General features: G+C 44.3%; 1 protein-coding gene across 5 annotated transcripts in view; it reads left to right on the top strand.

The window, feature by feature from the left end:
* Positions 1-25,848, top strand: part of VPS13C (vacuolar protein sorting 13 homolog C) — a 626,331-nt gene that overhangs the window by 43,546 nt on the left and 556,937 nt on the right. For 3 of the 5 annotated variants that reach the window (XM_077473219.1, XM_077473218.1, XM_077473222.1), the window contains exons 5-7: positions 6,972-7,067; positions 14,936-15,037; positions 15,159-15,218. In XM_077473219.1, coding sequence (XP_077329345.1) covers positions 6,972-7,067; positions 14,936-15,037; positions 15,159-15,218 — 258 coding nt within the window. The remainder of the gene's footprint in view (positions 1-6,971; positions 7,068-14,935; positions 15,038-15,158; positions 15,219-25,848) is intronic. The other 2 variants (XM_077473221.1, XM_077473220.1) reach the window with 1 other exon arrangement.

Raw genomic sequence — 25,848 nt, 5'->3', positions numbered from 1 at the left:
TACCTCTGTATTTGTGTATTGGTCTATGGTCAGAAGTAGGAGTAGAATCACCCCAAAAAAGGGCTCAAGATGGACTCCAAGCTCAAGCCTAAAATCATCTCTAAAATGCCATCCTCTCCTGAGAGAGCTGAGGTGGCTGGTCAGAGTGAGCCATCAGGGACATCAGGTGTTGCAACTGTTTCCAACACTGCAGCCCCTGTTTGTTACTGAAGAAGTTTTTTCCTCAACCATATTTGGGTTGGAGCAGAGGTTAGCGGCTTTAATCACATCCCAGAGTGGGACTAAGCATGATGGGTCCCCTTCCATTACCCAGGACCCTCAAACTGAAGAATCGGGGACGGAAGATTAATAATTTTTTCTCAGGGGACTGTGAAGAGGCCGACTCCTCTTCTGAGGGGTCAAATGCGGAAGGATCAGGATCACAATCTGAAAGATTGATGATACAATCTCTTATCCCTTTCACACAAACAGACCGTTAAGGTCCGACTGTCAGTTTTTTAAGGTGGAACTGAATGGACGCTCCATGCAGGTCTATGGAGGGACGGATGTCAGCGGTTATCATGTCTGCTGACATCCGATCCGCTAAAATCAGACGTATGTCGATATGTTAGCATCCGTCCTATCGGATGAGATCTTATGAAAACAGACATGCTATCAGTTTTCGTCCGATCCCTCTATAGGAATCTGCAGCTCTCTGACAGACCCCTCCCTGCTCAGTGAGTAGAGACGGACCTGTCATCCGCCGGCTCAGCGGAGATCAATGGGGAGATCTCCTGCTGAACTGGGGGACTCTGCTTGAGCGGATCCGCCTCGTGGGATTGAGGCCTTACTGAATTGGTCTGCTCCACATTTATGCTACTCTTAACTGAGTCGGTTGACAAGCCTACTTCTTGTTAGGGTTTGCTAAAGCTTCCCCAGGCTGTGCATGCCTTTCCTATCCATTCATTGCTGGAAAAGCTTATGTATTCTGGGATCACCCAGATAGGAAAAAATTTTAGGAGGAAAAAAAATGCTTAACACTTTATCCTATGGAGGAAATGTTTAATAAAAAATGGTGGATACCAACAATTGATGCTGCTATATCCTCTGTGAATAAAAGTTTGACTTGTCCAGTAAATGCTCAAATGCTTAGGGATCCAATGGATAAAAAGTTGGAATTCCTATTAAAAACGCTTTCTCTGGCATGTTCTGTAACTCAGCCTGTACTGGCAGCAATTAGTGTATGTTAGTTCTTGAGAGACCAAAGAATGTCTAATGGAAAAGGTACCCTTTTGCCAGTTAGAAAAATTAGTAAGCATATTTTATTTAAACGAGACTCTTCTGCAGTGCCAGGAGCATCAGCCTCCAGGCATTCTCGACGGTCTCCACTGTCAAATTCAAGAGGTAAACCTCAGGGTTAACCCCAGGGACAAAAGAAGTCCTGGGAAAGGAAACCTACAAAACCAAATACTAAAGCTTCCTTATAAAGGGGTGCCCCCGCTCGCTCAAGGTGGGGTAAGACTTCTGCAGGTCACTAGGATCTGGCAGGAAGAGTTTCAAGACAAATTGGTGGCTTCCTTAATAACTCTAGGCTACAAACTAGAGTTCCGAGAGTCCCCATTTCCTCGTTTTCTCAGATCAAATGTTCCCAGAGATCCAGAGAAAAAAAGTATTTCAAGCATTGGACCATCTTTTGTCTCAAAAGGTGAAATCAGTGGTCCCCATGGAAAAGCAGGGATTGGGGTTTTATTAAAACCTTTTCACGGTATCAAAACCAAATGGAGATGTCAGACCCATTCTAGATCTCAAAGATCTAAACCAGCTTTTGAATATCCTATCTTTTCGCATGGAGTCAATCCGATCAGTAGTCTCCATCCTTCTGGCGTCAATCAACATCGAGGATACATTCCTCCATGTACCGATTTTTATTTATTTATTTTCCCCCCCCCCGCGCTCACCAGAAATATCTGCGTTTCGACATTGAAAATCTTCAATTTCAGTTTGTAGCTCTGCCTTTCGGATTAGCTACTGCTCCTTGAGTCTTTACAAAGTTCTGGCCCCTCCTCGTAGCCAGATTAAGGGCTCAAGGTATAACGATTTTAGTGTACCTAGACGATCTGCGCTTGATAGACCAGTTGGTAGCCCGCTTGGACCAAAGTATTGTCACCACAGTTAACTACCTGGAATACTTAGGTTGGATTCTCAACCTAGAGAAATCTTCCTTAAAACTATCAAGAAGTTTAGAATACTTAGGTCTGATCATAGATGCAGCCCAGAAGAGGGTATTCTTACCCCAGGTGAAGATTGGTGCCATAAGGGAGTTGATTCAGGTTGTCAAGGCAAAGAAGAATCCTTCTATTTGACTTTGCATGAGGTTGTTGGGAAAGATGGTGGCTTCATTTGAGGTTGTTCATTATGCACAGTTTCATTCAAGACTGCTGCAAAACAGTATCCTATCGGCTTGGAACCCAGAAGGTCCAAGCTCTAGATGTCCCAATATGTTTGTCTCCAAAGATGCGCCAGAGCCTCAGTTGGCGATTGATAAACAAGAATCTGCAGAAAGGAAAATTCTTCCTACCAGTTACCTGGAAGGTGGTAACCGATGCCAGCCTTTAGGGTTGGGGAGCAGTCCTGGAAGAGATGACTGTCCAAGGGAAATGGTACAGGTCAGAAATGACCTTGCCCATCAATAATAGTCTAGGTATTTGGGCAGAGTGCTTGGCCCTGAGGGCCTGGACGTTCAGATTACGGAATTGTCCTGTCCGGATCCAATCCAACAATGCCACAGCAGTGGCCTATATCAATCACCAAAGGGGCACGAGAAGTCGTGCAGCCCAGAGAGAGGTGAATCATATCCTAACTTGCAGAAAACAATGTACCTTGCCTGTCGGCAGTCTTCATTCCAGAAATAGAGAATTGGCAGGCAGACTACTTGAGTCACCAGCAGTTGTTCCCAGGAGAATAGTCTCTTCACCCCGACATCTTCCTGGCAATATGTCAAAGATGGGGGATTCCAGACATAGATCTGTTTCCGTCTAGGTTCAACAAAAAGATCGACAACTTTGTGTCAAGAACAAAGGATCTGCTAGCTTGCGGAACAGATGCCTTGGTATTCTTGTGGATTCAGTTTTCACTGATTGATGCATTCCCTCCTGTTCTGTTGCTTCCTCTACTTCTTCGCAGGATCAAGCAGGAAGGGAAGTCGTGATTCTTGTGGCCCAGGAGGGTCCTCCTTTTCCACTCAAAAACGCCTTTTTCGCCCGCCCGGGACGACAGGTAAGTGATCCCAGTACGACAGGGTGTCTGCTGAAGGACAAAAGCGCCCCTGGTTTCGCAAGCCAAACAAGCCTGTAAAAATGCTACCGCATGAAGGTTTGCCCCTGCTCGACACTCTGTGGGGGGTCGCCTTCGGGAGTTTGCAGCTCGGTGGACCTCACTGCTGTCCGACCAATGTGTCTGCGAACTGGTTTCATTGGGCTACAAGACTGTTTCTTTCTTGTCCACCAGATTTTTCCCCTCCACCATACCTTTACTCCCGGCTCGCTGGGAAGCCCTGTTAAGGGCAGTAAAGGACCTGCTCATACCTAGGGTGATGGTGCCTGTTCTGAAGCTGGAAAGGTTTCAGGGATTCTACTCCAATCTGTTTGTAGTCCCCAAAAAGGAAGGGGTACGTCCAATCCTGGACCTGAAAACCCTCAGCTGCTTTGTGAAAGCACAAAGGTTCAGAATAGAATCAGTTCACTCCGTGGTTGCTGCGCTCCATCAGGGGGACTTCCTGCCGTCTCTGGATATCCAGGACAGGTACCTACATATACCCATATGCCTCAGGCATCAGATGTTTTAGCGATTTGCAGTTGGGGAAGAGCACTACCAATTTGTATCTCTCCCTTTTGGCCTGGCGTCAGTCTTTACCAAAGTGTTAGCTCCAATTCTAGCGCTGTTAAGGCAATGTGGGATCGCAATCGTGGGTTACCTAGACAACCTCCTTCTCAGAGGAGTTTCTGCCTCAGAATTAAGGGAGGATGTGGCGATCACCATGCAAACTCTACAGGAGTTTGGTTGGGTGCTGAACCTAAAAAAGTTGGTGCTCGTGCCGACTCAACGCCTGGAGTACCTGGGCTTATTAGTGGACTCCATGGAAGCGAGAGTTTTTTTTTTTCTCACTTCAGACAAGCTGCAGACTCTCCGAGCCGCCTTGAAGTTGTTGATGAACCGCAGGTAGTTGTCGCTGCCCAGAAGGAGATCTTGTCAAAATGGGACAAATCTCAGTTATCCCTGGATTGTCAGATTTGGGTGAGTCAGTTAGGGATTCTCTTCTCTGGTGGTGAGGTCTTCGGTCCGAGAGATCGTTCCTTCCTCTCCATTGGATGATGATCACAACGGATGCCAGCCTGACTAGTTGGGGGGGGGGGGGAAGAATCCCACCTGCCGATCAGTGTGCTCGAACAGGCTATGCATCTCCACATGGTTAACGAGTCTACAGGGGCGTCCGATCAGGGTCCAGTCAGACAGCGCCATGGCGGTGGCATATGTCAACCATCAGAGGAACAAGGAGCTCAGCTGCAGCACGGGAGGTTGCTCACATCCTTCAGTGGGCAGAGCAACACATGCTGGCCCTGTCGGCTATTTACATCCAGGGGAGGAGAAAACTGGCAGACGGACTTCCTAAGTCGCCAGATGCTAGACCCAGGAGAATGTTTTTTGCATGCGGATGTATTTAGGCTTCTTTGCCTGTGGTAGGGCACACCAGACATGGATCTCTTGGCCTCTCGGCTCAATCAAGAGGTGTGTCCAGGACAAGAGACCCCTCGGCGGATGCGTCAGATGCGTTGGTGGCTCCGTGGGGGCAGTATCAGCTGATTTATGCCTTTCCCCCACTCAAACTGTTGCCACATCTGCTACGAAGAGTGGAGGCAGAGGGGGGATTCCAGTGATACTGATCGCCCCAGATTGGCCTCGGCGTCCCTGGTATGCCGACCTAGTTCGCCTGGTGGTGGATGCTCCTTGGTGGTTACCGATGCGAGAAGACCTCCTATTGCAAGGTCTGATACTCCATCCTGCTTTACCGTTGCTGATTTTTAACGGCGTCGCTGTTGAAAACCAGGTACTAAAGGACCGAGGTCTGTCGGATTTGTTAATTACCACTATGCTGAGGGCACGGAAATCTTCTTCTCTGAAGTTTTACCATTGTACGTGGAAGGCCTACATCTCCATCCTATTTTTTTTTTTTTTTATAACAGCTTACCTGTAAAACCCTTCTTTAAAGTACATCATGGGACACAGTGGGCCCTCCCTTCTTTCCAGTATACACGTGTATTGCTTTGTTACAAAAACTGAGGTATGCCCAGTAGTGGGAGGGGTTATATAGGGAGTGGACTTCCTGTCTTTAGGGTGTGCCAGTGTCCATCACCTGAAGGTGGTCTATAACACACACAGTAATTTTGTGTCCCCGTGATGTACTTCAAAGAAAAGGCTTTTACAGGTAAGCCGTTATAAAAATCCTATTTATCTTATCTGCCCCACCACTCTACCTCCCTGCACATCTGCTCCACCACCATACCCCTATGCTCTTCTGTAGTCTCTCTCACCTCTGTTCCCCCTGCTCTCCTGCATACCACTGTAACCCCTTGCTCATTTGTCCCACCAATACACCTCCTTTCACATCTGCCTTAGTGCTCTAGCACCCTGGTTTTTTTTTTCTCCCACTACTGGACCCCACCTACTCATTTCTCATCTGGCCCAACACTGTAATCCCCTTGCTCATTTCTCTCACCATTGTAACCCCCTGCTCATCTGCCCCAACCCTGAACCCCCCCCCCCCCTGCAAATCTTCACCACCTCTGTACCCTCCTGCTCAGGTTCCTCACTGCTGTACCCTCTTCCCATCTATGATATGCGTGATATGCAGAGTGGGGAAAGGAAGCAGAGATGAGACACATTTACCTGTCCTGGCACACTCATTCTGCTGATCTACCTCTCACATCCAACTCGCGTGCTTGTATGTTATGTCACATACAAGCATCTGGAATGGATGCGCAATGATGAGCTCAGGTCAGGGGCATTTCCCTGAAATCATTGGGCCTGTGTGCAGGATCATAAGTTAAGCCCCTGCAGCTGAGAGAGTGCAGCAATCTGCGCTGCAGCAAAAGTTGGGTATGATTTTCATTGCTCTGAATACTGCCTCTGGCTTAAATGGACACAGAGTGCAGGGGTTCAATAGTAAGTGACGCAAAGGTTCAGGAATAATTTCAACATAGTACCCAGAAGCTCAACAGTAATTCACAAACTGTCACCCGATTGTGGTTTTCTCAATCACAGTGAAATCCCTTCTTTCTGAGATTGGTAGTGGCAACCAAGCGAGTCATCTTCCTCCAGATGGTGGACGGGGCTAGCAGGACTGTAATTGACTTTAGTGGTCCCCCTCCCCCCTAGGAGAACTGCACCCAATCTGTTCCCCATCACAACAGCTGACGATCGCAGCTAGAGCGAAGTTATAGAACCAAACAATGTTTCCAATCTTTTAAAATGTGTGGGGTCACAGTGCATCCCCCTCAGTGCAGGTGCGGTGTGGGGAATTCTGAAATTGGTTATGCATTAGTGTCTCACTGACATTTCCCTTCAATGCTCTGCTGATGGGGAGGGAGTCGAGTGCTGGAAAAAGAGGCCTTGCGTGCTGCCGGTTGCCTACCCCTGATTTAAACTCTCATACCACAAGGGGCTTTTAGCCATAATGATTTAAGTAGCACCATCATCTCCAGTGACACAATACAATGAAATGTGAACAATACAAATACATACAATATTTTTAATGACAAGTGCATACAGTGTATGTAGAAAAAAATGGCAATAACAAGATACAATAGTATAACGAGAGTCTTGCTATGCACACTTTCCTACTTCTTCTTTTTCTATATAAATTGCCTGATAATCTATATTTGTTTTTTTTGTTTTTTGTGTGTTTTTTTTTTTTTTTTTTTTTTTTTTTTTAACAGAGAAGCTCACTCTGAAAATCCCATGGAAGAATTTATATGGTGATGCAGTGGTTGCGAAGCTTGAAGGTTTATATCTCTTGGTGGTACCTGGAGCTAGTGAGTATCCCTTTTGAAAACTCATATTCAAGCTGTAAGATTAAGGGGGAACTTAACTAATTAAAACCCCCCCTTACACAAATGCAAAAAAAAGGAATTGTTTCAAAGTTTTATTTTTTTAATGTTTTTTTATTTTATTTTCTATTTTCTACTCCACTTCCTCATTTCCGGCCTACGCCAGCCCTCTTTACCTCCTGGGATTGCTACATCACAGCTATCCCAGCAGGCAATGTGTTACTAAGCTGCAACTACGTTTCAGGTTATTAAAGCTCTTTTGGTCCTACTTATCCTGTGGGGCACAAGACTGCATTTCATTTTGCACTCCTGTGACCTGTTTTCAGCTGGCAGAAGGCTAATGTCCGTTGTCGGCTGCCAGGGCTTTCATCTTCATCCAGTCTACCCTCCCAGGTGTTCTCTGACTGTTTAAATGGCCGAGCCACATTGAACTCACTCCTGCGTATGCGCACCATAAACATGATCACTCAGTGTGCCCTCAATACAAAGCACAGTTCACATTGAGAACGTCACCGACTGCTAAAATTTAGGAGATATTAACTGTACCTACAGGTAAACTTTATTATGAGCTTACCTGTAGTTAAAAGTTTCAAAAGGAGTTTACTACCGTTTCTAAGGGAATTTCTTATTAACAGAATAAATTTGAGCCTACCCTGGGCCAGAAAGGATTGTTGTGATGAAAGTAATCCAGTATTGGGTGACTTGGAGCTGGGTTAATAGATGGGGATCACTAATTAAGGAAAATAGGGAAAATACTTTATTATGTATAGTGCATAAAGAGGACCGAGCATATGATGCTATAGTTCATAGGGTATAGTTGACAGCAGTTCTGATGTAATGTGGTAAACCAGCGCTTGGGTATCCCCTAGTGTTGGTCATCAAACATCAAGACAAAGTGGGGGTTGTGCATGTTGAAAAGGAGGGGCACAATTAGGTAATATATGAAAATGTTTTTTGACACCATAAACATAAAATTGTTTTAAATTGCCTCTAGCATTGGTCCTGTTCTTGCCAGAGGCTACCTGAATAGAAGTAAATGATTAATTGGAACTAAACACATCATTTTAACGGTTTCAAAAAAGTTAAAATACTGGGATTGCTAATGGCCAGTTCACCCTGACTTGAGCTAAAATAAAGGGAAAATGCATGTACATTTCCATCCATTTTAGTTGCATTTGACATCTGTTGACATACATTTTTATATCCGTTAACATGCATGCATAGCATTATGGTGTGCATAGGACACATTGGAAACTGTGTTTTTAATATGTCCTTTCCTTGGTCTGCATTTCAGTTGTGCTAAAATGCAGATAAACCCACTGATGTGAATTGGCGCTAACTGTCACATTTTGCTTGCGTTTTACTATCAAATGGCTGGTGTCATAACTGATCAAATTTGCAGCACCATGGCAGTTGCAGATCAAACAGAATCCCTCTCTGTCCAGAGATGTCCTTGAGTGTCTTGGCCATCCAAGATTCACCCTCCCTGATTGGCTGAGAGACAGCCATTGGCTGCTGTCAATAAAAGTCAGTTAGCCAGTCAGGAGAGAGCGGGGTCGGGTTGGGGCTCCGTGTCTGAATGGACACAGGGAGCCGTGACTCGGCTCAGGTGCCCCCATAGCAAGCTGCTTGCTGTGGGGGCACTGAATAGAGGGCAGGGGCCAGGATCCCAGAAGAGGGACCTGAGAAGAGCAAAATTCAGGCTGCTCTGTGCATATACACTGCAACAGAGCAGATAAGCATAACATGTTTGTTATTTTTCTAGGGGAAAAAAACAAGACATTACAATCATGTTAATCTGTTTCTTTGCTGAATACTCAGGAATACCTGAGTTAGGGCCGGTTCACACTGCGGGCGATGCGAGGCGACACGACTCGCCTCGCCGCTATCTTACAAGTCGCCCCCGTTCTGTACAATGGAACCGTTCTGAGAGGAGCGACTCGAGTCGCTCCGACTCAGAAAAAAGGTTCCTGTACTACTTTCGGGCGACCTCGGGGCGACTTGCATTGACTTCTATACAGAAGTCATCTGCAAGTTGCCGCTGAGGTCGCGGCAGGTCGTGGCGAGGCAAGTCGGTGTCGCCTCGCCTCGCATCGCCTGCAGTGTGAACCGGCCCTAAGACACTTGTGAGTTAAGATGCCATTCTGTATCTACAAATACAAATAACAATTTTTCAACAGAGAAGCTGAACCTGTTAGTTTACATTGTCAGTGTTATATTCACACAGAGCCTAGAAGTGCATTCCAGCAGGTAGCCAAATGACAGATTTCATGGTGTTCTCCACACATGCATGGATTCCCCTTAAAGCACACTTATACTCAGAGCTTAACTTTGGAGTAAGTGAGGTTAGTGTGGTTAGTACATACATCTTGTCTGCTGGTGGGATTGTCCTGTTCTGTGCTTGTTCCAAAAACTTTAGTCAGTTATCCTATGGTCGTTCAATTTTTCTGCTCCACAAAAGTCTGTTGAAATATCATCTGACGTCTAGCCAAATGCTTAATTGCTGGTGGATCAAAGAATTTGTTACCTTAGCCATGGCTTCACAAGGCTCCACAGTGTATAACCAATATTGTCACGGTTTAGTAAATGTTTGTTGTCACTGTTATTTACCTGGAAAGAGCGGACAGGCCTCACAGCAATTCAATAAACTGGCGACCAACATGTCGACCCCCCCCCCCCCCGCACACACGCACGCACACACTTTTTATTTTTTTTCTTTGTCGCACCAGCAGTTTATGCAGATTCTGCCCATGTCTCTGAGAAAAAGTTCAAAGAAAATGCATCACTGTGATCCCCGATACGGAGTGTTCTGAGTTCCGTCCGTTAGTATGGGACCCAGGGCTCCAGGTAAGATCCTGGTCTCTGTGCTGGGAGCAAGCTGTGGGGTGGGCTCCCAGCACAAGAACAGATATGCGGCCCCACAGCAAAACGCCCAGTGAAGTGAGGCCGCATATGTGTTATGTCGATGTAAAGGGGGTTAAACAACCCCAATTGTTGTACATAAAAAATAAAATAAAAATTTTGGATTAAGCCCTAAACATTCACTAACAATTGTCATCAAAATCATTTTAAGCTAAGAGGGGTAATGTGACCACAATGGATCCAAAACAATATCCTGAATGTAGTCTTTCCCCTTAGCCAAGTGTACTGTGCCCACTTTCTGCTTTAGGCCCTGTGTCAGCAAGCTTTAGTTTTCCTTTGACACTTGCATTCTCATTCAAGTCCATCAAAGAATGCTAAATTGGCTCGAAGCAGCAGGTCAAATGCATTTCAGTAGGTGGTGAACTGCAGATCAAAATCAACAAAAATTCAGTGACTTCTGACTGATCTCAGAAGTGTCTCAAACTGATGTTCAAATGATACCTTAGACATAAGCCCAAAGCCCATTGATGCAGGCCCATAATAATAATACTTTGAACTTGGGGGGGGGGGGGGCAGAGATGTCACAATCCCCCACCTTGTCCAATCTGAGAATGCCCTGTATTCATTAAAAATAAATATAGGGAATTCTGTCTGTGGCTACTACGATGATTCTCCACTTCCATGGTGGTCCCACAGGCATGGTATATGTATACTTTATATTGGTGCAGACTGGACCAAGTCATAACCATGCAATAAAAACCCCATAGCTGTAATTCATCTTAACTGGATTTTAACTTTAAGGAATAGCCTCAAGGAGTACATTAAATCCTTTTTTTTGAGCGTTTTGAAATTCCATCACCCTGTAGCAGTCTTTAGTTGCTTGTGACTTATGACTCATATCTTGTGGCACGCCTAAGCATTTGGCAAAGAATCTGAAATAAAACTGAAAATGGACTGGGAGGATCAAATGACCAATTGTGGCTCTACAGAAACCATAAAAAGTTTATTTTAGGTATTTGCTAATTACATTATTATGATCTCTAGACTGTTGAGGAATCCTCAGTTACATGCGCTCTTCATATTTATATAGGTAGATTAGTATAACCCACTCCTGCTTGTCTTTTTCTTTCCTTTTGTTACTTCTTAGTTATAATAGTGATGGGAATAATCCTTTTAAATCTCAACACCTCTCCTTACAGTCAGTTGACAGAGTAGCATTTAAAGAGTAAGTTCACCTCTTGTACACTTCTTTTTTTTTTTTTTTTTTTCCCTAAATTCCAGCTCCCCTGTGCACCAATATAGCATTCATGTACTTCTTTTGCAAAAATATCAAAGCTTTCCATTAAATCTACAGTCACTTAGTCTTCTTGTCCTAATCCATGTTTCCATTTGCAATTACTTTCTTCCTAATCAGACTTTAGGTCATGACGCAGGAAGGAGTTGACCAGCCGACCTCATTAGCACACATCCTGCATCATCCACCCATTCCCAGGTGCATTTAAAAAAAAAATAATTAAATGCAATCAGTGATAACCCGTCTCACTAAATAGACAACCAGATTGCATAGTTTATGGCCACTAATGGAAATGTCTGGGAACATGGATTGGGTAAGAAAAGGAAGTGACTGTAGATTTAATGGAAAGCTTTGATATTTTTGAAAAAAAAGTACATGAATTGGTGCATAGGGGAGCTGGAATTTATAAAAAAAAAAGCGCACAAAGGTGAACTTACCCTATAAGAATAAATGTGCACATTAGTTAAACGGCTAATTTTGAAGGAGAGGGCTATATAATGACAGACAAAATACTATTAATGTATTAGGTAGGTAAAATGATTGCTAGAGTGACAACTTTTTTTAAATTTAAGAAAAAAAATGTTAAAGTACACTTAAATCTTCATACTCCATGTCAAACGAATTAAGCTATTACAAGTTTTTTGATAGGTCCTTAGTTCTCCAAAATCCAGTGTTTATTTCTTTTATTTAATCTTTTTTTAAGGTAACACTTGCAAAAAAATTAAGTTGTGCCATTCTATTTTATTTTACGTATATAGTGCCAGCAAAAAAAATAAAAAATCGCATGTGTTTTTAGCACCTTTTGTGTAAAGCATTGCGTTTAAAATTCAGTGCAATGCATTTTCTTCCTGCAGACGTGGAGAATATGGACACTTGAGTTCTCAGACTGGGGCTTTGTGGGCTTCGGGCATTTATCGTCTTAGCTGCGATATTCCCCATTTTTTCAATGGGAGGGGCGCTTTAGGAACGGTGAATACACCGCTCCTACAGTGCTGCAAAGATGCGGCTTGCAGGACTTTTTTGACCATCCTGCAAGCGGACCGCTCCAGTGTGAAAGCCCTTGGGCTTTTTCACTGGGGACACAGGATTGGCTCTTTACAAGCGCTATTTTTAGTGCTGTAGTGTCTTTTAAAGTGCCTGAGTGTTTTCAGGGCAATTCCAGTAAAGCACATTTAATGCTGGCTGAATTTGATTTCCTGAAAATCGAATTTGATGGATATATTTTATGTGAGGCAACAATATTTGCATACCCTAAGTAAAATGTAAAATTTACAGCTCGGTACTGAAATCTCTTAACTGATGGATGTAGCTTCACACTGACCCAGGCAAAAATGTTTTAATCATTTATTCATTTATTTTTAAAAGCTCATCTTCAAGTTTCCAAGCCATTATGTGAGTATAGTTAGGCTTAGTAGCTCCAGTCCAACATCCAAGAAGCAAGCGAATGCTACTCTGTATTCATTTAATATTAAATGTGTGCAAATACCTTTATTTGACTTGGTGTAAGCCACTTGTAGATCCCTGTAAAGCAGCAATCTGAATGAGAAGAGGGACTGATCACTAATAAAGTGTGCTGCATTCACATGTGCTGAATGAACAGAGAGATGAGCTCATCAGTGTGCTGCTGCTCTTTCACTCTGTATTCAACAGGCTGAGGGGTATTTACCCACAATAAAGTTTCATGATGGCTTTTTTATTCCAACATATTTTTATTAATTTTCTTAGACTTTATACAAACAAAACTAATTTACATACACAAAATACAGTCAGAATACATATTTGATATTCATTGAAGTTATAACCGCTAAATATATTTCTTTAGAAAAGAAAACCCCTTCTCTATATATTCTGAGCAACAAGACCACAGAGAGGGGAAAAAAGAGGTGGGGGAGAAATAACTGAATAAAATTAAACAAAAAAAAAAAAGGGAGAAAGGATGATATTGTCTCCCATTAAAGTGGTTGTAAACCCTTACAAACCACTTTGACCTACATGTAAGCCTAGATTAAGGCTTACCTGTAGGTCCAAGAAATATCTCCTAAACCTATACGGTTTAGAAGATATTTACCTGAAGACAGCCACCGCTGTGTACGGCGCATGCGCCGTAGACAGCGGCGCGCAGGCGCACTGGGTAAGCCGCAGATTGCAGCGATATGCCGTGAGTATCGGCTCCCGTGCGCACGCATGGGAGTGACGTTATCGCTGCCCCGGCAAATCACAGCGCCAGAGCAGCGAAACCCACGGAGACCCACCAAGACGATGGACGCTCGGAACTACAGGGGACAGCGGTGACATCGCTGGCTCCTGTGTCAGGTAAGTGACACATAATGGACTACTATGCGATGCATAGTAGTCCATTATGCGTTACCTTTGCAGAGAATCAAAGAGGAAGTAAACCCATTAGGGTTTACTTCCTCTTTAACAAGATCATAGAATCTTTCTAAAACCTTTTTAAAGTTGTTTCAGGCAAAAATAGAGTAAATATGCTCCTACAACAATAAGTTTAGATATTAACCAAAAAATGTTGGTGAAGATGGCTTTTTTTAAACAAAAAATCTTAAGCTGGCTATAGATTGAATTTTAGATGGTTCAACAGGGATTGGCCCAGATTCGGTCCATCCGTTGGCAGGCTGTTTGTACTCTAGTCGACCCATCGATCGACTTGGGTTCAAACCTGCCGGTCAGATTTTTTTTTTTTTTTTTTTTTTTTTTTATATGCGATTACTGCTGACGGCTATAGCTGCTAGTAGTAATCATTGTGTTCTGAATGGCAGTACACTATATATCCTGCAGGAGTGATAACTTCATCAACACTGTTGGTAGGGGAAGCAAGCGTTTTTTTTTTTTTTTTCCTTTTCTTCCACCCATCGTGGAACGAAAGAAAATCAAATTATCTATGGCTTGCTTTAAACTTTTAAGCACATGCAAAAAGGCATGAAAGTGATATTTACGTGTAAATTATTTATTTTTCATTTTTTTTTACTTACAACTGAATTTGTTATTTTTGGCACGAGTTCTGCTTTATCATGAGAATTATGTAATCCCCTGGATATTAAGGCATTCGCTGGGGGAGGGAAGGCTGGCACTCTTAGCCATTAAGGATCTATTGCAGTTCTTAGGCCGGCCATACATGTTTTGAATCTCATCCGGTTCAGTAGAAACAAGCTGAGATTCCAACAGTTAATAGGCAGGCTGAATGTACCAAGTTGATTGATTTTTATCTTGGGTACAAGCAGCCTGCTGGATTCTCTTGCTGCTATAGCTGCTTGCGATAATCAGTCTTCTCCCGGAGAGGATGGCTTCCCCTTCCAGGAGAAGACAATTGCTGATTCCCTTAGTAGCACTGTGTTGATGAGGGAGTCGTGCAGATTTCTTACTTGCAATCTGTTGGCAGACAAGTTTGTATTGTCCTACTGCAACGGAGAAAGCTGAGGTCAGGCTGTTTGACAGGGATTTGGCTATCAGAACGGTGGCTAAACAAAATGACCAAATGTTAGGCAGCGGAAACCGTACACATACATGGCTTTTTAAAGTCTATTTAACGGTTTGCCTGGAGTTCACATTTAAATTGAAACATACATTATCTAACATGTCAGATGGTGCAATGATGTATTATTGATATTACACTTTATTTAATATGTAATTGCAATTTATATTTAAGCATATTTGGACATTTACTGTCTTTCTTTTATCTCAGGCATGAAATATGATGCAGAGAAGGAAGAAAGAAATCTACAAGAGGCAAAACAACGTGAGCTACAAAGGATTGAAGAAGCTCTACAGAAAGCTGCTGATAAAGGTAGAACTTTTTATTGCTCCAATGCATATAACTCAATGGCTGAATCCTGGCATATCATCACTGACTGGAGTCAAAAATAAACAGATCTCTTGTTCAATTTTTGTTTAATGCTGGCCACCAGATGAGGGTTTTCTTGGAGACTGCTACAACTTACAGGGCTTTGTGTATTGTAATAAGTCTGGTGCGTATAGATTACTCTATCATAACATACATAATATACTTCCATGCCATCTTTAACTCATTGGGTATGAAGGCAAATCATTTTTTTAATGTTTCCATTATTGCTTTCTCATATCACTCTTTATCTCTGTCTTTCGCTCTTCCACAATAATATAGAAACTAATATGTAGAGAAGTTATTGCTCACCTCATTCACATTCATTTTTTTTCATTCACATTTTTTACTGGTTTAGTCCTGCTCAGCTATGAATAGTTGAACAGAAGTAGTTCCACATAGGGCCATTTACAGTGCCATTACATATGGATGTCGTTTTACTACTAATAAAGGCCCATCCTGTATCATGCCTGTTTTGCATATAGACTTTTTAAAAAAACCTACAAGGTTGTGAAAGATTTTGATGGTACAGCAATAATCTGACATTTTAAGTTAGAGTTGTGCTTACTATGACCCCAGACCAAATTGAAAGTGCTGCTTCAAGTGCTAACATAACAGTCCCAGTGATGCCAGCATTGTTGGTTGCAGGCTTGCTTTCAAGAGATTCTAACTGGGCTGATGATAGATACTGTATGCAGCTTTCTTAACTTGTCCTTTAATGCTTTGCCTTGGGAGTGGTTAAAGGTATAGCAGCATACAGGACTGTAGTAGTTTTTAAAGGATATAGTACTTTTAAAACTGAAAAAATTCTCTTTTTATTTTTTGACTGTTTCTATGGTTGCTGAGCAACTTTGCCAGTATATTCCCTTGCTTTTCTTGCACTGTGCTTTAAAACCTGCTATTACATTTCCAGGCCAATGTTATCATACTATACATCTTGCTTTTCTGCAATCTACACTGTAGCAGGACACTAGGACTGAGAACAAGGGGACAGTTGCTACATTTATATGTTTGTCTTCAGTGCTAGCAGCCATGAATGATGGCTTCTCAACCTCTCTGAACTAATGTAATCACTGAAGAAAGACTGCTAACTACTGAAAGAAATGGCACCCTGCATACGTTTTGCTAAAGTACACACAATCCGAAAATCTGATAAAAATACCACTTTCAGAGTGATCGTCCGATAATCTGATCGTCAGTATACAGCTTTCATGAATCGATCACGACAGTTAATGCAAAATTACAATGCACAATTCAAAGTGACAGGCACAAATGTTTTTCTTGCATCATGCCAGAACGTGCGATTTTCGGTAAATCAGTATAGTAGTAGTATTCCTAAAAAAAAAAACAAAAAAAAAAAAATGGAAGAGCAGGACCACGCATGTTGAGAAATGAACGAAGAAAATACAACAACATTACATCACTTCTGACGTATTCTGTTGTATGAGAATTTTCGTAACTTTAACCACTTCCCACCTGGCCAATGTACATATACGGCCGGGTGGCAGCTCTCTACTTCTGAGTTGACGTTCCTGAACGTCCTTCAGAAGGAGGGGAATCGTGCCCACGCAGTGGCGCGATCCCGATGCGCTCGTGTCACCCGGACACGTCGCATCTCGGATCGGCAGGAGGGCACTGTGATTGGCCCTCCTGATCACATGACAGCCGTGTCCAATCACGGCCGTCGTGATGTAAACAAACAGCTGGTTGCTAGGCAATCGGTTCCTCCTCTCCTCACGCAGAAGTCATCGCTGAGGAGAGGAGAGCAGATCGCTGCAGCCGGCTGATGATCAGTGAGTATGAGCTGTTTTTTACAGCTTTTTACTCACTGATCACCAGCCTAGTGTAAACACACAACACACCACACAGTATAAACACACATGTCCCCAATTAATAAAAACATGCCCCACACATATGTCCCACTAAAATCACATGTCCCAATGATTATCTGCACACATGTCTGTGATCACCTGCACACATATGTACATGATCATTTGCGTACATATGTCCGTGATCACACAAACCAATTATTATACACTTAACCACATTTTTTTTTTTTTACCAAAGACATGTAGCAGAATACATTTTGGCTTAAATTTATGACAAAATTAGATTTTATTGGAGAAAATATATTTTTTTTCCCCAAATTTCAGCTCTTTTTTTCGCTTGTATCACAAAAAATAAAAATGGTAGTCGTTAATAAATAACACCAAAACAAAGCTCTATTTGTGTAAACAAAATAACAATTTAATTTGGGTACAGCGTAGCATGACCACGCAATTTTCATTGAAATTGTGAGAACGATGAAAGCTGAAAATTGGGCTGGGAAGGAAGGGGGCGAAAGTGCCCTGTATTGTAGTGGTTAATAACCTCTTAATTTTCGATACGAGACTAGCATGCAAAAAAAATAAAAAATAAATAAAGATTATTCTCATTGTGTGTACCAATTCTCACCCCTCTCTCATGTAATGTGACCCAGCGAGTTGTGGAAAGCAGATTGCACATGGAAAGAAAAATGTGCCGTCTTCCTGGAGACGCGCTCTTTATACTATAGCTTAACTAATGCATGATTGCTTGCTTCCAGCAGTTTGTGAACTTGTTTTTCCCCCACACGGGAGAAGCAGAGATAGGCTGAAGAAAGAGAAGCACACACAAGTATGAAGACTAGCAAGCAAAGGTATAGAAAGATGGAGAAAAGGGAAAGAAGTCACAGATTGTGTAGGCAAACACCGGAGTCAACGCCTTGCAGTTTATGGTGCACAGGAAGATAGTTGGATTTTTTTGTCGTATACATTCTGTCACAATCTATCACCAGCGTAAATACCTGGTGGCTGGACACCGTTTCAAATGGTACTTGTATTTAGGTCATATGTGTTCGGGGGGAATGCTCTGAACATAGGAATTCTGCATTAGGAGCATAGGTCCCTAAACATGTTGACCTTGAATGTGAGTAACGCTCGATAAAGCGTCCAGCTGCAGCATTTTTCAGCCTGTCAGAGGTTTTGACAGGCTGCTGGTAATGAGGCTGGATGCTGCACCTGTTCCTTCTGGGTGACTGGAAATTGCAGGATTTGATGCTGAGGGGCAAGACTGCCCACTTGCATGTAGCCTTAGTAAGGAACAGAGCATAAGTGAGGTAATGGTACACACAACTCTTGTATTCACAAATATACACCTAACTTCAGGATGTTCTTTTTCCAGGAGAGGAGAAAGTTGCAGCATTTAATTCTCCATAAAAGTGAAGTATTAAGCTGGTCATACAGTCTTCAGTTTTTCTGGCTGATCAAAAGAAACGGAACAGGTTTCCCCATCCACACATTTCAGGTGGACGAGGGAACTGCTGTCCTGTCCGTGTTCTGACAGTAAAACAAATGCCATGGCTGTGGCGTGTGAACAGCCCTGTTAAGCTGTTGGGTTGTAATTTTAGGATTTAGGTTAGTGGCCAAACAAGTGCTCAGCCACCTGTTTTTATTGGCCTGACTGATCAAAACTGGATCAACCAGAATCTGGGAATCAGCTTCTAGCTTTCGCTTTCAAAGATTAAGGCCCCCTTCTTACCTGTGTGTTTTATGTGCAGTATATTAAAAGTAGTTCTGCATGCTGCATCTTTGAAATACTTTCCTCAAAATGCATGTTCTATAGAATTCAGTGATAACGCACCTAAAACGCATTGCACCAAAAACACAAAGCAAGTAGTGAACCAGCCCTAACTGAACATAAAGCTGAAGATAGAACCTGATTGGGTGCACTGCACAGCCCTTTAAGTTTTAATAAATCCCCCCCACCCCCAGGGAGTCTTACTGTAGCCTTAGTGGCACATAACATATTGTGTAAGGGTGTATAAAGCAAAGCAAATGTATTCTGTGGACTGTGCTAAATCATATATCTTGTTTTATACAGTAGCTATACGCATGCTGTCTGTCACACAGCAGGCATAGTATAATTGATATATATGCCAGGTAACGTCTGGTTGTCACATACAGCATACTCTTTTTATGACTTTCTATATTGTCATACACTGTGAAAGTACAGTATGTCTACTATATGATACAGTGTATAACTTTGGTACATATAAAATACTTTTTTTCTGCTGCTGTTCCTCTCATGCAAAGCATTTGTCTCATGACATCGCTTTGCTTGCGATCCTAACATCAGTGGCAGTAGATTTGAATAATTTCCTCAGTTACATTTACATTTTCATGACTCTGCCCTCATTTCCTTTATAAAATTTTTTTTTTTGTTCCTTTTGGCAAAACTTTTATTTAACTTGTCTCTTTCCTTCTCTAATGCAACAATAGGACGCTGAAAAATACCCCTGTTCATGGTGTAATGTGTCCTAGATGTGTGTTTAGGCAATGTCTTTGAGCATAGAAAAGGGTTCTAAGAAGTGTAGGTGGGTGCTAAAGTCATATGGGATTCCTTTTGTCACTTGGTTGAATGGCCATACACATTAAATAGCATTTGAAAGTGAAATAAAGTGGCTGGTAATTATCTGCTGCCAAATAATCATGTACACAAACATTTATTGCCAATAGAGTCCTAAGTGGCTCTTATTGCACCCTAGGAAACAGTAGAGGGCAATCTGAACACTTCTTACTGGCTCCATAGAACTTCCTCTTATGGCAAGCCAAAGATGATTACATTTTCTTAAAATCACTTAATTCCCCCATCAACACAGTCAGTGTTAATGGGGGAATCCCTCCCTCAGCGCTGTTGTGCTTTCCCGGCAAGAGATTTGAACCATCTATGGCCGGTTTTAGGATTCTCCTCTCTGCTGTAGTTGCCCTTTTCAAATTAATATTGATAATGACTTCCACTTTTATATATTGGAGGACTGGTGTCTAATACTTGCCTTGGTTCAATACATTTGTGTCCATATTAAAGGACCTCCAAAGGGGAACATTTAAAGTCTTATCGCTTGTATAGTGTCTGATGTGTTGCTACTGAACGTTCATTTTGACAGAGAATAATTCACATTTTCTCTTATATTGACCGACTGACACAGCTCTTCTCATAGTCACAGTTGTTATGCCCACCACTAGGAGAAAACTAGGCATTACTTGTTATGTAACCCACAGAACTTTACAGCTCCGCCCAGGGGGCGTTCCCCCGGGTAACAACCCTCCAGCCTGCCATGCAGTCATCAGTTTTATTTTTCCTAGTGAAGGAGAAGGACCTAGGAACCCTGGCGGGCCCATCGGTCCATCTTTTTTTTTTTTTTTTTTTCTTGTCTGCAGAAGCTTGGCTTTTTGTGCAAGACGATAGATCCTGTGATCTGCTATCGACAGCCGGCTGGGAGCTTTTCAGTGTTCTCTAGCGGCAGCATGTGCTCCTGTGCGCTGGCAGCCATTTTCCCTGTGTTTTATGTCCTTCTACTGGACGTTGGGCGGCCATTTTCTTTGAGCCTGAGCAGACTACAGAGCGGTTTCAGCGCCATTAGCAGCAGCTTCCACTGACACAGAGCTGTTTCCTCTGCACCTGGGAGCCAACAGACTACAGGCACTAGCTGCTGGATAGCGCAGAACCCCTCAGGGTGGTGAGTCCTGTGGGAAAGAGCCCCTCAGCCAGCAGCAGTAAGGAGGGTGGGACTGTCACTATCCTAAGTCCCCTTCGGGTGGCAGACGGGGTGGGGTCAGCATGGCTTAAGAAACTGTTGTTTCTTCCCCCGAAATCCAGGCAATTGAAACCGGGTTGCCTGCGGACTGAGCAGTGCCCATGGACACCTTGTCAGCGGTCCTCAATTTGTTCGTTGCCAAGATGGAGGCAGTGCGTGGGCACAAAGGTGCTAAAAAGCATCTCCGCCCCCCCCATCCTCTGGGGCGAGCTCTGACGAAGGCTCGGGTCCCGCTGAGACTGGTGACCCCTGCTCTGTCTTGTCAGATGATGCTGACCAGGATCATTCGGACAGTGAGGATGAGTCCCCGTCTGGGTCCGTGTGCGACAAAGCGCTTGTTGGAGCACTTATCACAGCTTTTGCGTGATACCCTGATGATTCAGGAGCCAGAAAATTCGTCCGCTGAGGTAGCGGTCCCTGTTGGGTCCCGTAAGCCTGCCCGTTCACCTAAGGTGTTCCTGTATCTGACTTATTTTGACAAGTTCATTTACAAGGAATGGGGTCGACCGCAACTGACCTTTTCGGTTCCCAAATACATGGCAGTGCGTTACCCCTTTGAGGAGAGCCTTCTCAAAAAGTGGTCGGCTCCTCCGGTTGTGGACCCCCCAGTATCCAGGTTAAACAAAGTAACCATGATTCTGGTTGAGGGGACTCCTGCATTTAAGGATCCCACGGACAGGAAGGCAGAGGTAGTGGCTCGTTCCTTGTTTACGGTTGTGGGGTCAGCTGTGCAACCAGTACTAGCATCTGCACTTGGGTCTCAGACACTGAGCGGGCAAAACTGTTGCACTGCGATTTGGGAGAGCAAGAGGCTTCTCCTGTCTGCATGGAACTAGCAGACCAACTAGTGCAAGGCCTTAAGTACGTTTGTGATGTGGCCCTGGATACTCTCCTCTGTTATCCAGGGCTTCAGAGTCAGCAGTGGTGCCGAGGTGCCTGATTTGGTTAAAATGCTGGTCTGCTGACCAGGCATCTAAAAAAGCCCTGACTGAACATCCCTTCCTTGACGACCGGCTCTTTGGAGCCTCTTTGGATGACATTATTAAAAATGCCACAGGTGGTAAGAGTACACTACTCCCACAGGCCAGGAAGGCTACGGAGCCACGCTGTAGGCAAGGGCCCTCTTTTTCCGCTCACAAACTGCTTTTTCATCCGCCCAGAGCTTCGACTAAACGTCCCCTGCCCAACAGGATGACCACGGAAGGACAGAAACGTCCCTGGAACCGCAAGCCTGCGAATAAAAGTGCTACTGCATGAAGGTTTGCCCCGCACCCATGTCTCGGGTGGGGGTCGCCTTCGGGAGTTTGCAGCCCTGTGGTCCTCTCATCTGTCCAACCAGGTGGTCCCCTCATCTGTCTGCATTCCACAAGTTACAAGATAGTTTCTCTCTTGGCCAACAAACAGATTCTTCCCCGCCAGCATACCCATTTCCCCGGCTCATCGGGAGTCCCTCTTGGGGGCAGTAAGGGACCTGCTGAATTGTGGGGTGACTGTACCTGTACCGGAATCCGAATGTTTCCAGGGGTTCCACTAAAACCTGTTTGTAGTTCCCAAGAAGGAAGGGGTTTGGCCAATTTTGGATCTAAAAGCCCTCAATCAGTTTGAAAGTACAGAGGTTCAGAATGGAATCGGTTCGCTCAGTAGTTGCTGCAATCCATCAAGGGGACTTCCTGGCGTCCTTAGACATCCAGGATGCATATCTGAACATACCCATATGCCTCCGGCATCAAAAGTATCTGTGGTTTGCAGTCGGGGAAGCCCACTACCAGTTTGTGGCTCTCCCTTTTGGTTTGGCATCAGCCCCCCCGAGTCTTTACCAAAGGTATTGGCTCTAGTGTTGGCATTGCTGCGGCAACGTGGGATCGCGGTCATGGGATACCTAGACGATCTCCTCCTGAGAGCATCTTCCGCCTCAGAATTAGAGGAAGATGTGGTGATCGCCATGCAGACCCTGCAAGAGTTTGGGTGGCTGGTAAACCTAAACAAGTCGGTGGTAGTACCGGTCCAGCGTTTGGAGTACCAAGGCCTGCTGCTGGATTTGAGGGAAGTGAGAGCTTTTCTCCCTTCAGACAAGCTGCAGAGTCTCAGAGCCACGGTAAACCTGCTGAACCGCAAGAGGTCATCGCTTCGCTTCTGCATGCGAGTCCTGGGTCTCATGGTGGTCTCCTTCAAGGCAGTACCGTATGCCCAGTTACACACCAGATTTCTGCAGAAGGAGATTTTGTCAAAATGGGACAAATCCCAGCTAGTCAGGGATTCGCTGATCTGGTGGCTGAGGTCCCCGGTGCTTCAGTCCGTGAAGTCGTTCCCAACTCTAAAATGGATAGTGATTACAATGGATGCCAGCCTATCCCGCTAGGGTGGAGTGATGGGGGGGTTCAGTCTGCTCAGGGCCTCTGGTCGACGGAGGAATCCAAACTGCTGGTCAATCTGCTCGAGTTGAGAGCGTTCAGGCTATGCCTCTCCACATGGTTGATGAGACTACAAAGGCATCCGATCAGGATCCAGTCGGACAACGCCACTGCGGTGGCGTATATCAATCACCAAGGAGGAACAAGAAGCTCAGCCGCCGCACGGGAGGTCGCTCACATACTTCAGTGAGCAGAGCGTCATGTACCAGCCCTGTCCGTCATTTACATCCCAGGAGTGGAGAACTGGCAGGCGGACTATCTGAGTTGCTAAATGCTGGACCCAGGAGAATGGGCGTTGTATCTGGAGGTGTTCAGGCTACTGTGTCTGCAGTGCGGCACACCAGATGTGGATCTTCTGGCCTCCTGTCTCAATCGGAAGGTGCAGAGAGTCGTGTCCAGGACAAGAGATCCTTGGGCAGACATGTCAGACGTGCTGGTAGCTCTGTGGGGTCAGTATCAGCTGATCTATGCCTTTCCTCCATTGAAGCTACTACCACGCCTGCTTCGCAGAGTGGAAGTCTAGGGGATTCCAGTAATTCTGGTAGCCCCAGATTGGCTTCAATGTCCGTGGTACGCAGACCTAGTATGGCTGGTGGCAGACGCGCCCTGGCGACTGCCGTTAGGAGAGGACCTTCTGTCTCAAGGTCCAATTTTCCATCCTGCTTTACCATCGCTGGCTTTAACGGCATGGCTATTGAAAGACAGGTGTTGAGGAACAGGGGTCTGTCGGACTCTGTGATCCCCACTATGTTGAGAGCACGGAAATCCCCTTCCAGGAAGATTTATCATCGTACATGGAAGGCCTACATCTCCATGTGTGAGGAGAAAGGATGGTATCCGTGCTCCTTTGCTATATCCAGGCTCCTGCTGTTTCTTCAGCAAGGAGTAGACCAGAAGTTGGCGTTAAGCACCATTAAAGGACAAATATCAGCCTTGGCTGTCTTTTTTTTTTTTTTTTTTTTTTTTTTTTCCAACGACCCCTGGCGTCTCACTCACTGGTGAGTACCTTTTGTTCAAGGGGTGCGACATGTAGTCCCTCCGGTGTGTCAACCGTTACCCCTGTGGGATCTGAACCTGGTTTTATCGGCACTGCAAAAACCGCCGTTTGGGAATATCAGGGAGATCCCTCTCTTGACTCTTAACCAGAAAGTGGTCTTTCTAGTGGCCATTACATTGGCCAGGAGGGTTTCGGAACTGGCGGTCCTTGTCCCGGTAGTCACCCTACCTGGTTATCCACAAGGATAAGGTGGTGTTGCATCCGCAACCGTCTTTTCTGCTGAAGGTTTCGGCGTTTCGCATCAATGAGGACATTGTGTTACCATCTCTGTGTCCTAAGCCGACACATCCTAAGGAGGTAGCCCTTCACGCTCTGGACGGGGTTCGGGCTCTGAAGGTGTATTTGTCTACCTCTGCTCCCTTTCGGAAGTCAGACGCGCTGTTTGTTTCGGTGGCGGTCCAAACAAAGGCATGGCGGTCTCGGCCACAATTTCCAGGGGGATTAGACAGATTATAGTATAAGCCTACGCCTTGAAGGGGCAGGTGCCCCCCTTTCCAGTCACGGCCCACTTCACAAGGGCAATCGGAACATCTTGGGCCTTCCGACACCAATCGTCTGTTGCTCAATTGTGTAAAGTGGCGACCTGGTCATCTGTCCACACGTTTACTAAGTTCTACAAGGTAGACGTCAGTGCATCGGCTGATGCCTGTTTTGGCCACAAGGTTTTGTAGGCAGCCGTATAGTTGCAATTGAATATGCAATATATTTTCGTTTTTTTTCGATAAAAACGCAGTACCGTTAGATTAATGCACTGTTGTATTTATTACATTCCGCAGTTTTTACTGGGGTTGTGGGTAGTCACTCCTGTTGAGGGTACCCTGGTTTTGTGGTGGATTCTTTCCACGCACTGTTTTTTTGTGGGTGAAGTTTCACTAGTTCCCACTTGCCATGGTGGATGAAGTTTTTTTTTTTTTTTTATGCTGTTTTCCCACCCCTCGTTTGGCACTGCTTGGGGATGTCCCAATGGTTAAGAGAGGAGCTGGGTCGGTCGGTCGGTGAATATAATATAATAATTTTTTATTTTTTTGTACTCGCCATAAAATCCTTTTCTTTGTAATTCACCGACCGACGCAGCACCCACCCCTCCTTTTTCTCTTTACGTTATACTGCTTGATGACGTACTGATGACTGCATGACAGGCTGGAGGGTTGTTACCCGGGGGACCGCCCCACTAGGCAGAGCTGGAAAGTTCTGTGTGTTAAATAACAAGTAATGTCTAGTATTCTCCTAAAGGTGGGCGTAACAACCCAATGGCTAAGAGAGGAGCTGTGTCGGTCGGTGAATTACAGAGAAAAGGATTTTACGGTGAGTTATTGCCTACTTATCAGGACTTCGCCCCAGAATTAGCTTCCCTAGGCTACAGTCTGTCCACAATGTCTATTCAACTCTATTTACTAACATTTGGATTAACAGTTAAGATGAAACCATCAGAAATTTATGATGACTCATTGGGGTCTGTTTATTAAAAAATGCTCTGAAAATGCCTGAGTATTCCTAAAGCCATCCTATCTCTATATAATGTGTTTTATACGCATATTTCCATTATCCTACGCTCTATCTAATGACCACAATTTGGTACCTTCCTGAAATACCAAAATTGGCAAAATGCGACATTATAGCCACTAGATGAAGCTGCTAAATTTTTCAAAAATAAACCACCTGCTGTCATTTAGCG

The sequence above is a fragment of the Lithobates pipiens genome, unplaced genomic scaffold (assembly GCF_037356315.1).
Source record: "Lithobates pipiens isolate NorthernLeopardFrog02 unplaced genomic scaffold, aLitPip1_a1.2 Scaffold_8, whole genome shotgun sequence".
Classification (NCBI taxonomy): domain Eukaryota; kingdom Metazoa; phylum Chordata; class Amphibia; order Anura; family Ranidae; genus Lithobates; species Lithobates pipiens.
The sequence above is the reverse complement of the archived record's forward strand: the minus strand, read 5'-3'. Positions and strand labels throughout refer to the sequence as shown.